Source organism: Anabrus simplex, chromosome 2, assembly GCF_040414725.1.
Source record: "Anabrus simplex isolate iqAnaSimp1 chromosome 2, ASM4041472v1, whole genome shotgun sequence".
Taxonomy (NCBI): Eukaryota; Metazoa; Arthropoda; class Insecta; order Orthoptera; family Tettigoniidae; genus Anabrus; species Anabrus simplex.
In genome coordinates, this window is record NC_090266.1 from 364226762 (window position 1) to 364244825 (window position 18064).

The window sequence follows — 18064 nt, forward strand, 5'->3', positions numbered from 1 at the left end:
GCTAACTTGATATTTATGAACATTTTAAAGCAGACTGTGAACTTTAAACTTTAACAACCGAAGATAATTCTCATTATTATACTCATCCCAGTTAGATATTTCTCCTTGAGATATCAGTGTTAAGGGACGTTTACTCTTTAGTAACAAGTCCACATTCAAGTCAGGAGATAACCGGGAAATAATGTAAATGAAAATAGATATTGTATTTCATATAATGTTTCGAGAATATGATATATGGATAAACTCTATACTCTAATAATATAGGTCAGTGACGGCTCATGGTCTATTGAATTTGTGTGCAGCAATTTCCTGTTTCATATATCCAAATATGCAGACCAATGGAACATCAACATCCGTTGGCACTCCCCACCTAACGGTTTAGACTACATTGCGATGAATTAGGACATACTACGGTCCCTTTTGGTGAATCATTAACCTTTTACCGGAAACGAAGGAAACGAACTCGAGGGCATGTAGCGGGGCCGCACCGTAATACATCTTTCACCCAATTGGCCTGGTCTAGCAAGAGCCAGTAATGTGAGAGTTCTTCGAACTGTATAGAGGTTATCTCTGCAGCTCTCAAAAGCGCATGTGCAGAACCTATCGCAGTTCACAGTGTTGTCTCCAAATGCCCTATACACAACTGTCCTACCTCTGCTATTTGCTAGCAGTTTCGGTTCCACAAACTAACAGTACCGCTTCGCATGTACCCAATATTGCGATTCTGCCAGGAAATAACACTTTCGTGAGAGGTGACGGTAGCAGTGAGGAGAGCGTGCGCACATTGTAAACATAGTTAGAGTACATGTTATAAACTTGTCTTTCCTTGAATGTTCTATTATTTTAAAATAAAAGCCATGCCTGTCAATCAGTTCGGGTGTGCATTTGTAAGTATGTGAACAGCCAGGAGCTGTCACTGCTATAAGTCCACAGTGATCTGCTGTATTGGGCACGTAGTTATGCATTTGTTTTCTGCTATGAAAGTTGTAGTATCAAATCCCGAGATTTTTCCAGCATATTAGAATACTTTATAATTACTGCTCTGATACAAATTTCTTTCAGGACAAATGTGTATTTTTAAGTCCTGTGATATTCAGCACTTAGTGTTCAACACATTTTGTGAGAAGCATTATTAAAAATATCGATCCCTTTATCATCAAAACCAGTTCTCTCGTGGAATTCAATTACATCAAAGGATTCGTCATCAGCAACACAGATGTTTTTAAGATCACTCAAATACTTCGGTCATAACGTACAATCGTTAAGAATATATGAAAGTTAATTGGATTTTTCAATCGGTCCAAAGTTCATATTTTGTATATAGGCCTATATGTAGTACAGGTAGTAAAAATCTACAGTCCTTAATTAAAATTGCCAAGTAGACTAGGGCCCACAATTTAGGGCAAGATGTGTTATTATTTCATTAAAGGAACTCTTCGAGACTATAAATCCATATGTTATTTTTCAGCCATGAATTCTGAGAGCACCAGACAGTACGAGGTCAATGTAGAAATGATCAACGCAGTGCCACGGTACATTCAGCAACTATCCAAAATGCAGACTTTCTCTGTTCTCAATGTAAGCAAACATATTGCTTCAGCACTTTCTTTGTCTGAGGCCTAATTTTGTTATTATAGTCCCAATGTTTTACTGATATACGCACTAAATAAAACTCAGACCATCTAATAGGGTTAACATACATTGATCAGCCAGAACATTATGACCACCTACCTAATAGCCGGTATGTCCACATTTGGCACGGACAACAGCGGCGACGCGTCTTGGCATGGAAGCAATGGGGCCTTGGTAGGTCGCTGGAGGGAGTTGGGACTACATATGCACACACACACACGTCACCTATTTCCCCTAAATTCTGGGGAGGGGAGCGATGAGCTCTTACGCCACATCCCAGATGTGTTCGATAGGGTTAAGATCTGGCGAGCTGGGAGGCCAGCACACCAATTGTAACTCGCCAATATGTTCCTCGAACCACTCCATCACACTCCTGGCCTTGTGACATGGTGCATTATCTTATTGAAACATGCCACTGCCGTTGGGAAACATGATCGTCATGGAGGGGTGTACGTGGTCTGCAACTAGTGTACGATACATTTCGGCCGTCATGGTGCCTTGCACGATCTCCACTGAAACCATGGATGCCCACGTGAATGATCCTCAGAGCATAATTCAGCCGCCGCCAGCTTGTCTCCGTCCCGCAGTACAAGTGTCAAGGAGCTGTTCCCCTGGAAGGCGACAGATTCGCACCCTCCCATCGGTATGATGAAGAAGGTGTCGGGATTTATCAGGTCGTGCAATGCTCTGCCAATGCGCCAACGTCCAGTGACGGTGGTCACGTGCCCGTTTCAGCCGTAGTTGCCGATGTCGTGGTGTTAACGTTGGCACATGCATGGGTCGTCGGTTGCGGAGGTTCGTCCTTCGGTGCATTGTGTGTTCAGACACACTTGTAATCTGCTCAGCATTACGGTTTGATGTTAGTTCCGCCACCGTTCGCCTCCTGTCCTGTTTTACAAGTCTGCCCTGCCTAGACGTCCGACATTTGTAATGAGGGGTGCCCGCCCAAACCCTCGGGGTTTGGATGTGGTTTCACATTGGTTCCGCCACTCGTTGAAGACACTCACCCCAACACTCGTCGAACACCTGACAAGTCCTGCAGTTTCCGAAATGGTCGTGCCGAACCTCCAAGCCATCACAATCTTTCCTCGGTCAAACTCAGATAGATCGCGCGCGTTCCCCACTCTACATATGAACAGCACGCTCAGTGATACTACATGAACAGTTCATGTGTCTGGCTAGCAGTCTTTCCTCGTCAGGTGACGCTGCCATCGCTTGGACGGTTTTATATTGATAGTAGGTAGGTGATGAGAATGTTCTGGCTGATCAGTGCAACTTAGATACATATATTGCACCCATATTCCGATAATGAATATTTTTAATAAATCCCCTATATGAATTAACTACAATGACCGCATAACCATCATAAAATTGTTGGTAACAATTTTTCGATAGTCTCTGAAATTTTACACCAGTAACTGTGCACTAAATGGTGTTTGTTCGTGCAGAATTATACGTGTTTAATCTCCTTCCCCTCATCCCCCGCCTTCTAAAGTGTCCTAAGAGCAAATGAGATCATTTCATTAAAGCTACACTTAAGAATAAACACTAGTAAAATTATTTCAAGTTACCATGTGCCTATAGATAAATTAGTTGACCAGTTAATTTGTCACGTTAACAGATATTTCTTAATAATAGTGATCTGTAGCACTTTTTTGGTGGGCAGTGTGCATTTTGTCAAGAAACATGCAACTTGGCAGAAATCCTTCTACTGCACATTCTGTAGTGCATACTAAAGCATTCAAACATTCCACTCCATAATTATAAACATTTCCACTGTTTTGACCTCAGGTAAAAGAACTAAACAGGGAATGAATCTTACCACCAGGGAAGTGGAGAAGGTCAACATTTTGGAACTGGAGTAAGAAAGTCTACAATGAATTACTTTTAGTGCTAGTTGATTTTCTTAATAACTGTAACTTACACTGACTGGCAGTAGCTCTCCTTCTTCATCCACACATTTAAAGAATTTCCCTCCAAAGAATTGTACTCCCATAATGGAAAATATTAACCAAAAGACAAGACAAACAAGCAGTACATTGAAGATGGAAGGTATGGCATACATGAGGGCATTCACAACAATCTGCAATTTAAAGAACACTTATTTTTACTGAAATGCCATTAAGATTATATAATAGTCAAACATAAATATGATACACTCATTGAGAATATCTACAGTTCACAGTGTCAGATTCCCATCTGTGAGAAGTTCATAGGATTGTGCTAATGTAAGAAATAAGTTGCATTAGTGCTAGCAATAATTGTATGGCAGTATGACAGAAGACATAGTAATCAACTTTTCAAGGAAGCATTTGAATATATTTAACTAATGTAATGTTAATTACTAAATAGTTATCAAATTACGAAAACTGCTCCAAAATCTCCATCTGTATTTCCATATATTTAGAAATAGGACTGCCATAATAATACAGTACTGCAATATAGGATCGTGAGCGACTGCAAATAGACCTCAACAATATTGTGAGATGGATAGTAGGCAGTGGTATGGTGGTAAACAGGGTGAAAAGTTAGGTTGCAAGTCTCAACAAGAGGAAAAGTCCTCTTAGTGATAATTGCTCTGTTGATGAATGTGTTCCGTTGAGATCACTGTAAGTACCTAGGTATTAATATATGCAAAGATCTTCATTGCGTTAATCACTTTAACAAGTCAGTAAATAAAGATTATAGATTTCCACACATGGATTTGAGGGTGCTTTGGGGTTTGTAGTAAGGACGTAAAGTAAAAAGCGTATAATACAGTGGTAAGACACCAGTTAGAGTATGGTTCTAGAGTATGGGACAATTTCCAGGATTACTTGATTCGAGAACCGAAAGAGATCCAAACGAGAGCAGCACGAAGTGTTCTCTGTGATTTTTGACAACGGAGTAATGTCACGAAAAGATCGAAAACTTTGGGCTGGGAAGACTAGGGAGTAGCGAGACGAGCTGCTCGACTAAGCAGTATGTTCCAAGCTGTCAGTTGAGAGAAAGCGTTGAATGACTTTAGTAGACTAATAAGATACAATGGAGCTTTTAAAGATAGCAAAGATAAAGACACAATGTAAATTCAAGAGGAGAGTTTGAAGCAAATATTAATTTTTATGAGGAGGAATTGCGGACTGGAATAAATTATCAAGGGGAATGTTCGATAAACTTTCGAGTTGTTTGAAATCATTTATGAAAAGTCTAGGTAAACAATTGATAGAAAATGCGACGTGTGGCATACAGCCCTAAATGCAGATTAACGATGACTGATTTACTGACTAGTTGATCAGTTGATTGATTGATTGATTGATTGATTGGATTGATTGATTGAATGAAGCATTTGTCATAAGAAAACAACATTAGAACTTTTGTATCAACTTCATTTATGAACGATAATATGTACGGTATTACTGGAAATGAACTAAGACAATTCACTAAGCATTTGTATGACATTCGTACTTCTCATAGCCATGAACAGAAGAAAGGAACTTGGTTTGGTTGTGAATGAGCCGATGAAACGCACTACAACCTGCAAATTTCATGTTGGATGGCACTTGCAGCATTGCATTTACAGAACCTGTCCCTCTTCTCTGTCTATTGGGCAAACATAAGAGAAAACACCCTCTCTACATCCACTTTATAGCCAAGAATAAAGAAATAAAGCCCTACAATTTTTAGCAGTTCAGAATAATATTAGGCGTTTATAATAAAAGTTTTACAAAATACATTTACACTCACACAAAGGAACCCTGAAGCCGCAAAGGGAAAGGGCGCGGTCTATGTCGAAAGAATTCGGCAGTTAGCAGTATTCACTATCCTATATCACCAAAGATCACGCAAATATCACTGTAGTGATGACAAAGAGAAACGTACACCTTCATTATCAAAGGTATACCTTTACTTTTAGGTATTTGGAGCAAATTTAAATAACTCGAAGTTGACTTCCAAAACTTCTAAAAACTGCTATCAAATATTGCGGACTTTGGTATTTTCGGCCCGTATGTTTTTCCTACTGTACAACATCAGGGAGAGACATATGGAAACCATTTTTAGAAAAGAATACTCTCAAGTAATTATGTAATTTTCATTTAATAACACTTCGAAGAACTGCATTTGAATACTTCACTAATTGCATTCTACCTATACATAATATTGCATTTGACCACCTTGATTGAGTCCTATAGTTCCAAAGCGTATATTGTTCCGAAAACTGAAAGCTCATATGAGAACACCGCTCTACTCTATGAAATACAGGCACTACACTGTCACACATATTATGTTCCAAAGTAATTCTTTTCCTGATAATTTAATAGGATAATTATACTTGCTTTTACAAAATGTGCCTTATCTTCCAAAAATGTATTCCTTCTTAACTTGCCTACCCCATATATTTCCAAAATGGGTCTCATCCAATGGTGCAATGGCAGTTAATGCTATAGCGTTGTTCCAAAATAAGTCTCATCCTCCAACATTACATTTTCTCCTGTTAAATTAGGTTGTTTGTGATGAAAGCAGAGATTATTAGTTGATGACTAAATAATTTCAAACATTGGCTAACCTGTATTTTCTCAAAATTGAACATCTGACATTGAAGGGAAGCGTATTATTGTGTATTGGTGTGTTGAAAGTAATATGAATGTCACTTGAAATTTTGCATAGTAGGTTGTGTTTATTTACTTCCCGTGATATCAACTTTATCCCTATTATATTTCATTAAAGGAGATTTGAGTTTTGAAATTTATTCAATTACAGAAATAATTAGTTTGTCCGTTGTCATGACACTGCCGAGCGAATTAGCCGTGTGGTTAGGGGCGCTCAGCTGTGACCTTTCATTCAGGAGGAAGTGGGTTCTAACCGCCCTGTCGGCAGCCCTGAATATGGTTTTCTGTTGTTTCCCATTTTTACACCAGGCAGGCCGTTTCCTTCCCACTCCTAGCCCGTTCGCGTACCATCGGCGCTGTAAGACCTATCTGTGTCGGTGCAACGTAAAGCCAATAAAAAAAGAAAAACCACTGTTTCCTGAAGCCTCGAACCTTTAGAAATCACAACTGACGTTGTAAGTCCAGGAGCATGTAATTGACATTTTGTCTTACACTTAAAAGATTCCGGCAATTGCACGTCTTAGGAGTATGCTGATATTTTTTAAGAACATGGAGCTCTAATTAAACCAAGAGGGATTTGATGTCCAGTTTTGGATTAGAAAAAACACTAAAAAGGTAGTTGAAGCTGGGTAACTGGCACTTCCATTTTAAGCCTTGTAAATGGATCTTACAATGCAACAGTAAAACAATCAACGTTTATACTCGTGGGGAGTCCCATTTTAGAACAGACTTGCGTCATTTTAGAATTATTGTTAAAAAGGGACACAACATTTTCTTAACTGAGCCTGATTTTATTAGGAAAGCGAACGTCATTAAAGAAGCAAAATTGAATAGTGTTAGAAACCTGCTAACAAAGCAATTTGGTGCTGCGTGGGAAGACCAGGCTGGATTAACTTTTTACATGAATATCCTGAATGCAAATCGTTCTGATCAAGATCAGAATGTTGAATCAGATGTTGACTCTCGTGGTGATCCAGATTCCGCATACATTGTATTTGAGATCATTTGAAATGAACTTCTTCATTAAGAGTAATTTGAGGTAATAGTTTAAGTTTTTCACACTCATTGACATTAAATTACTTCTCTAACAATATAAAACTTTGGATTTAAATTCTTCTAACACAACATTTCGTTTACAATACACTGAAGTTTTTGTGTTATTCCGAATCGTGCCTTATCGAACTATGGTGTTGCCAAAACCTGCCTTCTCCTAGTTACAATTCCAAAACAAGATCGAGGTGGCAGTGAATGAATACAGACGTGTTATTGATGACTGCTAGTTTTTATCTAAATAAACACACTTCAAGTCCTTTTCCAACACAAATAATGGACTAAATGTGAGTATTACGACTCAGTGTAAACGTCGAGGACTGGACTCGACATCATTCTATTTACTTTCAGTAGGTAAGGGTTGTTCTGCCCGAATGCAGGTCCGAACCTCCGCAGAGGTGTTCCTGAGCCGGATTTTACGTACGGTAGGGTGGCCAGTTCCTTTCCGCTCCTCCATTCCCTCACCCCCCACCAACAGCGCGTGGCAACCCATCCAACTCCTGACCACGCCCAATGTTGCTTAACTTCGGAGATCTCACGGGATCCGGTGTTTCAACACGGCTACGGCCGTTGGCATACTTACAGTGAACGTTATTATTTTTGGTCCTACGTGTAGAAAGCCGTTACGACATCAATAACCAACAGCTGAACATCGTAATTCAGGGAAGCTTCAAAGCCTTCCACCCTCACAGAAATGGCTTCTTACCAAGGAATTCGGTCTGTACATGACCTTACTGAAAGTTCTACCCATAATGTACCTGAGCAGTATGAGATACCGTAAGTTATGCTTCTGAAATGCAGTTAACACCAAAAAAAGAACACACAATTATTATTGATGCTCACGACGGAATCCCAATAAGAGACTGCGTCCTTGCTGTAGAAAAAATAACAGATCCAGCTAACACACGTTATATATCTCGTATTTCAAACACAGGAATTTGCATATTCCTACCGAACACAAAAACTGTTCAGGAATTGTCACCCAATCACCCTGTAATTAGAATCAATAATATTGATCACACTCTCAGACCGTTAATTGCCGCAAACAAGAGAGTGATATTTTCCAATGTATGTCCTATTTTACCCAATACGGTCATTGAAGAACACTTACAACAACTGGGTAACAAACCAATGTCATCTATATCCAGCCTAAAAGCTGGCATTAATATTCCGGGATTTACACACATTCTTAGCTTCACCGACAACTATATGTTAAACCTGACGATTTCAATAAACTACCGAATGCACTGCAAATACGTTTTGAAGAAACCAGTCATTGGATCTACACTTCCTCAGACCTTCCCACCTGTTTTATTTGCAAAGAAGATGGCCTCCTGAAACCTAGAAGAAAAAGACCAGCCACCTAATCAACATTCAGTTCCCTCCAAGGAGGACACCTCCAACCCAGCAAACGCAACTATGAATCCTCAGCTAACTACTGACTCTCAGCAAATTATTGAACATCTTAATGACACATCATCTTTCTCTAGATAACCCATCAACAGGACATCTCCTTGAACTTAAACACTTCAGTCCCAATATATGATGCAAATAATGAATCACTCATAACTAAACCTCAAGGAATAAAACGACCATTGCCTTCAAGTGACTCTTCAAAAAACACTTCCAAGGTTGATAATAATTCCTTCTTAGATAATTCTTCTATCTCGGGAGATGATAAAACGGATGATGAATTTCCTGTTCTAGGATCACATAAAACCCAAGACATTAAACATCCTAGGAAGAAACTAATGGTATTAAATCCCCTCAGTCTTGAAGAATAACTCCCTCCTGTTAAGGAAGTAATAGAAGCTAATTCCTCAAATTTTATTCCTAATTTCATACAACTCAAAAGTTTATTTGAAAATACGAAGGGAACATCAGCAACAAATATCTTACCTATTGCATTTTCTTATACTTCCTATGTTGAAGATCTCATAGAGACCCTGCATAAAATATATCCCTACTATCAAGACAAAAAAATAAAAACCAGATTACCAGACTTGTGAAGAAACTACTCACCGCCATAAACGGAGAAAGCAATAGGTCTGCCATAGATCAGACAATCCCAATAATTGATAAGAAACAAATCTAATAAATACATCACTTAAAAGCCATCATCTAATCTTGGATACTGCAGTGGAATATTAATGGATATTACCCTCAATACGAATATCTACAACAAATTAATGAACACCAACACGAAATAATTTGCTTACAAGAAAATGATTTTCGAGATAACTACGTACCTAATACGAGACATTTCACAGCATATCGAAATCCGCAACAATCCCATTCATGCAAGTGGAGGGGTTGCTACTTACATACGTGACAATGTTCCTCAAAGAGAAATATCACTAAAAAACAATTTGGAAGCAGTAGCAGTACAGTCTTCCTAACATTTTCCCTGTGCATCTGTAATGTTTACTTGCCCAGCAGCCAGAACATGGATTTAAATGAATTAGTAGATCTGATAAATCCACTTCCTAAACCATTCCTCCTCTTAGGAGATTTAAGGTCCCTTAACATCCTTTGGAACTGTCTTTACACCAACACAAGAGAAAGAATGATTGAATCGCTGCTAGATTCTGGAAATTTGATCCTAATAGACTCGAATGGTCCCACTCACTACGATATCCAGCATGGAACTTTTACTACTATAGATATGTGTCTGAGCACTCCAGATGCAGCAACGATATATACATCATCAGCTAGCAAAACCCTTTTCGGAAGTGATCATTTTCCTATCATAATAAATGGAAACAAGAAGCCCCACCCAAATGTACACCCAAATAAATTGAATACTAAACATGCCAATTGGCAAGAACACAAATAAAATATTAAGACAGAGTTATACAGATTACCACTACCTACTCATTTCAAAAATACAACATTGACTATATCGTAAGAAAATTCACCAATATCATACTTAATGCCGCAGGAAATTCTGTTCCATGGACCAACAATACAACTTACAGTAACTTAGTTCCTTGGTGGAATGATTCCTGTAAAGATGCAATTAAAAAGAAAAACCAAGCATTAAACAGGTATAAACGCCATCCCACTTTACAAAACAAATTACTCTTCCAAAGAGTCGCGCTACAGCCCGAAAAGTCATAAACGAGAGTAAACGAACATCTTGGCTGACGTATGTGTCCTCTCTTTCTCATCAGACCCCACAAAACACAATTTGGGAACACCTACGAAAAATAAGAGGGCTTCTTAAAAACCCTCACGTGTCATAGCCCTCAATAAAACTACTGGATCACTTACAACTACACATCACGATATTGCAAATACATTAGCAGAAAACTTTGCAAAATTTCAAGTGATTCCAACTATGAACAAAATTTTTTATCCTCTCGTGAAGATCGTCCTGATTTACAGTCACACATCCAGCTAAGCGCGGACCAAGGCTACAACGATGATATCAATATTACTGAAGTACTACTTCAACTCAGTAGCTGTCGAAGTACTAGCCCAGGTCCTGATGGTATTATATATGACTTCTTAAAAGAACTTCCTCCAGAAGGATTAGCATTCCTCACTGAATTATTTCATTTTATTTGGTCACAGAAAGTCTTTCCAGTCGCTTGGAGAAAAGCTATAGTAATTCCAATACCTAAGCCTGGCTGCAACCACATGTTACCAGATAATTATCGACCATTAGCTCTAACCTGCACTATGTGCAGACTAATGGAAAAATAATAAATAAAAGACTAAAATGGGTTCCAAAACAACATAATTTCTTCACAGCAGAACAGTGTGGCTTCCGACAGTTTCACTCAACTGCTGACACCTTAGTAGTATTAGAGTCAAAAATCCTGGATTCCTTTCATTACGGACAACATCTACTTGCAGTCTGCCTAGATATTCATAAAGCGTATGATGTGGTGTGGGAAACTCACGTTATTAAAACTCTACTGCAACATAATATTAAGGGAAATATGATCAGTTTTATCTATAACTTCCTGCTAGACCGACGCACTTAAGTTCGAGCTAATGGTGTCCTGTCCCAAGAAGTCAGTTTAGAAAATGGTGTCCCATAAGGCTCAGTTCTGAGTGTAACACTATTCTCAGTAGCTATAAATGGCATCACGTCGGGCATTAACCCTCCAGTAAAGATCTGCCTCTTTGCTGATGACATGACTATTTTTGCAGAGGTCAACAACTTGTCAACAACCCAAAAAATTGTACAAAATTGTCTTGAAGATATTGCCAAATGGGTAAAACACACAGGCTTTACCTTTTCTTCAACCAAAACTAAATTCATCTTATTTTGCAAACAAAAGAACAATAGTAACTGCCCAGAATTGTACCTCTAGGGAAATAAAATTGAGATAGTAAATGAAATAAAAATTCTAGGAATGACCCTTGACAGGAAATTAACATGGACCTCTCATCTAAAAACTGTAAAAATGATTGCCTACATCGAATTAATGTACTCAAATCATTGGCAACTAACGACTGGGGAGCGAATCTTCATGTATTAATGTGCACTTACAAATCTGTAATTCGCACCAAACTGGATTATGGTTATTATATATAATTCAGCTACAGCATCCTCACTGAAAGTGCTTGACCCTATTCATAACACATCTCTCAGGATTGCCTTGGGAGCATTCAAAACTATCCCGATCTGAAGTTTATTAATGGAAACTAATGAACCCCCGCTTTGGACTCGCAGAAAACAACTGACTATTAACTACGCAGTAAAGATAGTGGCCTATCCACACTCCAGAGCTCATGCTTATGTTTTCCCACGCTATCAGCCTTAACGCTATTCCCCGCAACATGTGAGACATATACCCTTCCACATTCGGTTTACGCAATACTTACAGGAAATTAATTTTTCAGTTCCCCCGATTGCTTCAAGAAGTAAAAAAAGACATCACATTCCCTCCACGGAAAGCTGAACCACCACCTATAATAGTAGTTTTAAGTGAATTCAATAAAGGAACAACGGACAGTACCGTATTTTAAAAATGCTATCTGAAAAGTATGGCTCTAAAACCGAATATGGAAGTGGCTGTGCTGTTGTCCACCCCGATCACGCAATGAAGTATGCACTGCCAGCTACATGCTCCATATTCACATGTGAACTGTATGCTATCCTAAAAGCTATGGAATCCAAAAAGATTCCCCCCCCCAAAAGATCATGTTTTAATCCTTAGTAATTCTTTATCAACAGTAAAGCTCATTCAAAATGCATCATACTCAAATACTCTAGTCCAAGACATATAATTTAATTTCGTGTGGCTATTTCTAGCCGAGTGCAGCCCTTCTAAGGCAGACCCTCCGATGAGGGTGGGCGGCATCTGCCATATGTTGGTAACTGCGTGTTATTGTGGTGGAGAATAGTGTTATGTGTGGTGTATGAGTTGCAGGGATGTTGGGGCACAGCACAAACGTCCTGTCCCCGGACCATTGGAATTAACCAATTAAGGTTAAAATCCACGACCCGGCCGGGAATCGAACCCGGAACCATCTGAACCGAAGGCTAGTATGCTGACCATTCAGCCAACGAGTCGGACAGTCCAAGATATACTGTAGGCTTACAATACTGTGAAAAATAAGGACAGCAAGTTACCATAACATGGATTCCCTCACATAAGGGAATAAAAGGCAATGAACAAGCTAACATATCAGCTAAGGAAGCAACTCGTCTTCCTGCACATGATCCAAATTTTCTATTTCCCCACACAGATGTAGCCCCTTTTCTTACTAAAAAGATCCGGGAACAATGGTTAACTGACTGGACACAGAAACAACCCACAATACTCCATGATATCAGGCGTGGATCTACAGATAAATGTGATGTTTCATTCCTCCAGCGTCTAGAACAAGTGCTCATTACTAGAATACGTATAGGCCATAACAAACTGACTCATGCACATATCTTCTCCAAGAAACCTCCAGCAATATGTGACACCTGTCAAAAAAGAACTGTTGACCAAGTTTTACTAGAATGCCATCTATACGATCAACAAAGAAAATTGTGTAACTTAAACCAGAATAATTGTGTATGTGACATCTTGAACAAAGATACTCAGTGTAAAAACATAATTAAGTTTTTAGACAAACAAATCTATTCAATGACATGTAATCACTATCTGATCAATATGTACTATTGTTATATTTGCAATTGTAACTCTATGTAATCAATCTAATTATTCCTTTATTTATAAATATGAATGTCGCGATATGACCTTCTAAGTTAAATCGACAATAATAATAAACCTAAAGGAATATTCCAAAACTTGCCTTCCCCAGTTTTAAAACTTAAATAACACTTTTACTACGCAAATTGATCTAATAAGCTGCTATCCCTGACTTAACTAACAAAAAATGTTTATTTTAAAATAGGATAAACTGTTATTTTAGCATAAAAACTGGAAAGCAGGTCTTTCTTGATTTGCGAAAATACAAAAGTGGAGGAGACCCATTTTGGAACAATAGGACTCTTACACAAATATTGTAATGTGGAACCTTCAAAGCCATTATACCATCTATTTAGGAAATTCTGCTGCTACAAGCAATTCCTAACTTCATTTACCACATCTTCAAATATATTGTTTCCTAATTTTGTGTTAAGGACCACTAATCACAAAAACTGATCAAAACTATAACCCTAATATACTCATGTATAGGGCTGAAACTGCTAGGATATTTAGTAAATAAATAGCTGAATTTTAACTGATGTTGTCAGGTAAACACCAAATATGTCACGAGGGGTCCTTTACATGCTGACATCGTGCGACATGGAGAGGTAGAACTGACTTTCTTTACGTTCTTCAAAATGTCTTCTGCCTGTGCTGTGTTTGAACCTGTAATTTTTGGATCCAGAGTTCGACACTCGATCTCTTATCCACAGAGTGAGCATGTCTGTGTTGTATTCGAGTAGTATGATAATGATGATGACAACGGTAATGTGGGCGATGACTAAAGGAAAAGGCACAGGCTCGTCCATTACTACTTCTTCACTTGTTAAATTTCACTGTCGCAAATGTTTGGATTTTCAATGACAATAATTTTGTAAACTGGGGTGGCACGTTTGTATAGGTTGGGTGTGTTTTAAGATTCTCCACCTCACAACACCTACCTCTTACAAATGCAGTAGTAAATGAGGCGGTCACCACTCAGACGATCCAACGGAAAATAGTTCAAAACTTCACTCATTTTTCTTGAAGAAAAGAGACCACGAAACGCACCGGCTCTGCCTCTTGAATGAAACAGCTGGCAAGTGTCAATTAACAGACTGACTTGTGATGTGATGTGACGTGATGTGATGTGATGTGATGTGATATGATATGATGAAATATAAGTTACTAGTCATTGGACAGTTTATCAGATCACGTGTTTTACAAAATGTTAAAACAGAAGTTTAAATATTTCGTGGACAGAGAGTGGTTTGTCCATGTCGGCGTAAAATGCATGTATTATCCTATCAATTAATGTAAAAGCGCATTCAAAAAGATTTACTTCAAACTGCTATTCAGCACATTCATTGCTCATACATGATATTAAATATAGTTGGTTTATGGGTGGTATACTGCTTTTGCTATTTTATTCAGCTTATGGTGCGAGTTAAGCCGCAAAAATAGAAAAAGAGCGAGAATGATGAAAATCACATTGAATAATTTACAAAACAAGATAAATTAAAAGTAAAGGAAAGACAAAATAGAAATGGAGAGAGATATGTAAAATACAAAAAACAGGAAAAGTACAACATTAGAAATACAAGTAAGGGCCTTCTAGTCAAGAACTTATAGATGAGAGAGGCGTCCCTTGCGACCACTGCAAAATGTTCTATATGTAGCAATAATAATAAAATTGTTGTGAGAACGATGTATTAAAACATTTCCAGTTCAGTTCAGGTGTCCTTTTATCATTGCCCCATCAGATTTTCGTGCAATATTTATTGTGGACCAAGTCCTCCTCCCCCCAATTCCACCGTTTGCTCAACAGGTACAGAAAACTGTCATTTTGAGGGCATTTGACGCACACAAATCCTACCTTCGGACAACTAAATGGCGTGGCGTGATTTATGTAGCAATTGAACAATCAAAATCGTATGCATCCAGATCTTTAAGGTTCAGTGTCTTTGCATTCCACAGCTTTTTCATTTTGCGGGAGAGATAATAGGTCTATTTGGGTTAGCACAGCATCCCATTCTTCTTAACTCTTGTTGTTTAGTCATGGTAGGGACTGAACAATTAATAGCACTGCAGAACTCATGGATGGTTCTATGTTTCAGTTTTGGCGTTTTGCACAATTTCTATTTGGCAACGTTAGTTAGGTGGAAACATCCTTCAATAATTTATTATTGAAGTGGTAACCAATAATTAGTTTGTGTTCCTATTTATGAAATTTGAAATTTACTTCGTGTAAAAATCGCATACCAATTGTGCTTTGATTATGTATAATCTTAAACCATTGTAGCATAGAGTACACAACATTTCCGGTATTAATTGTAAAATATAATATACCAATTGACAGAGATTCGGGTCTGCAACGATTGACACTAAGCGAATTAAAAGAACTGCCCATTTAACTAAATCAGTAACCCTTAATCAAGGGAGAGTACATTAATAAGAATCCATGATCATTAAGAAATTCTCCAGCACCTGAAGCAACCAATGACTTAAATCGTTAAGCCTACTTCAATTCCTTATAATGGAAAGGTAGTGGTAATTATATTTTATGAGAAATTAGAGTTATGACGAGAATAATGCAGCACATTGTGGTACGGATCATAATATTGCATATAGAGATATGTATTGAATCTTCAAATAATCCACAATTTCGTTTTTTACAGAATATGGGGGTTTTCTAAATCTTCCTTCTCGCTATTTCCTTCAAAGGGAAATATGGTTTACTTAGTGTGAAGTGAGTCTATCAGTTCAATGGTAGGTGCAATAACTTTCAGTGACTTTGTTTCAAAATTTCTGAGCACAATCTAGGACCTCGACCCACATCCTTTCTATGATATTTTTATCATTATTTTAAATACACTGCATTAATGATTGAAATTCTGTGTGATGAATCCTAATACTACATATTTACAAATCTGGGTCTTTGCCACTGAAACACATGGATCCGTTTTGTTTTAAATATCTTGAAAGTAAAGAACGTGAACACAAATTCATTTCAGTTTATTAGTATACACCATGTACACGCCAAGAAAATTTTTCAAATTAATATTGTCACCTAAAGTGGCCTAGCTAAGAAAATGTCCATATGCAGTATTTTATTTTGAAAAATGAAAGTAAAGAAAGTCTTGTAATTAATCCCTGCAGGTATTCATATCACACATCACTATACACTGAGTGGTCAAAGGTCATGAAGAGACACTGACTGTGATGTTAATAACGAGTTGCTTCTCCGCGAGCCCTCAAAACGGCAGCAATACGGAGAGGCATCGACTCTACAAAGTGTTGGAATCGTTCTGGAAGGATCTGGACCCACGCATCTTGTATTGCTACCCACAATTGGTTTTGTGTAGTTGGTGCGGGGTTCATGGAGCGTACACCGGCACCGACAGCATGGGTGACGGACGTACGTAAGACCGGCTCCTCAATTTACGTGAATTAGAAGGAGTTATTCTAAAGGGGAGCTATCTAATAAGTGGTATACGAGTGTGTGATACAGTGTCGAGTCAAACAAGCGAGTATCAGTCATTGTAACAATCAGTTCACCAATATTAAGTAGTGATTTCTCAGGCAATATGGGCCGCAGCAAGCGCAACACCAGTGACCCGAGCAGTAGTGCCAACCGCAGCAGTGCCAATCCCGTTGAAGAGGCAGTCACCAGGATACTAAACGAAACCATCAGCTCTGGTAAGTTCCTTGAAAAGATAGTAGCCACCTTATCGGAGTGTGTGACAGAACTCGTCATAAAGGAACTAGAAAAATCTCTCCAGTTCAATTCTGAAATTGTGGCAGAATTGAACGCAAAACTCGAGAGCAGGGATAAAGAAATCCCGGAGATGTGGGAAGATTTTGCTGCAAGATGTGACTCACTAGAACAATACAGTAGAAGAGCTAACGTTAGAATTTTTTCGGTACAGGAAAGTGTAAGTGAAAATACGGACGAACTTGCGGTAAATGTTTTTATGGAGATAGGTGTTAATGTGAATTTGCAAGACATTGATATGAGTCACCGAGTCGAACCTATATCTCCCTGGAAACCTCGGCCAATCATTGTCACATTCACATCTTATCGAACAAGGCAGGAAGTGTTTCGCAATAAGCGAAAATTGAAAGTTACGCTGTCAAATTCACATCTTATCGAACAATGCAGGAAGTATTTCGTAATAAGCGAAAATTGAAAATTACCCCATTAACTATTCGCAAGGATCTAACCTCCACCAGATTGTCAATTATTAACGCTGCTATTCTTTGCTTTAATCAGAACAATGTTGGACATCGAGTGGAGAAACCAGATGGCGGTAAAATTAGAATTAACCGGCTGAGTGACATTCCTAAGGATAGTGACAGCAGCTAAATGTAACAATTCACTGAACTGAGTGAACCAACTGAGTGTTTTTTTACTCCTAGATTAGTCCATATTTATTTCTCTCCAAATCGTTAAATTTTATCTTAGAATAGTTTAGTTAAATATCATTTATTTTCGCTTAGCTTAGTTGAAATGCCTTTTTGCAACTGTTTATCTATATATTTAACTGAATAATTGCATTTGCTTTCGTGTTTGTTTATGATTAATTATTCATTTAACAACTTTCATTTTTAAACACTTTTAATTTTTATTTCATTACTTTAGACACAACACCCTTA

General features: G+C 38.2%; 1 protein-coding gene across 1 annotated transcript in view; it reads right to left on the reverse strand.

Moving 5' to 3' along the window:
• Nucleotides 1-18064, reverse strand: part of LOC136863549 (sodium channel protein 60E-like) — a 280338-nt gene that overhangs the window by 84452 nt on the left and 177822 nt on the right. Inside the window, exon 19 of the mRNA XM_067139930.2 lies at nt 3557-3715. Coding sequence (XP_066996031.2) covers nt 3557-3715 — 159 coding nt within the window. The remainder of the gene's footprint in view (nt 1-3556; nt 3716-18064) is intronic.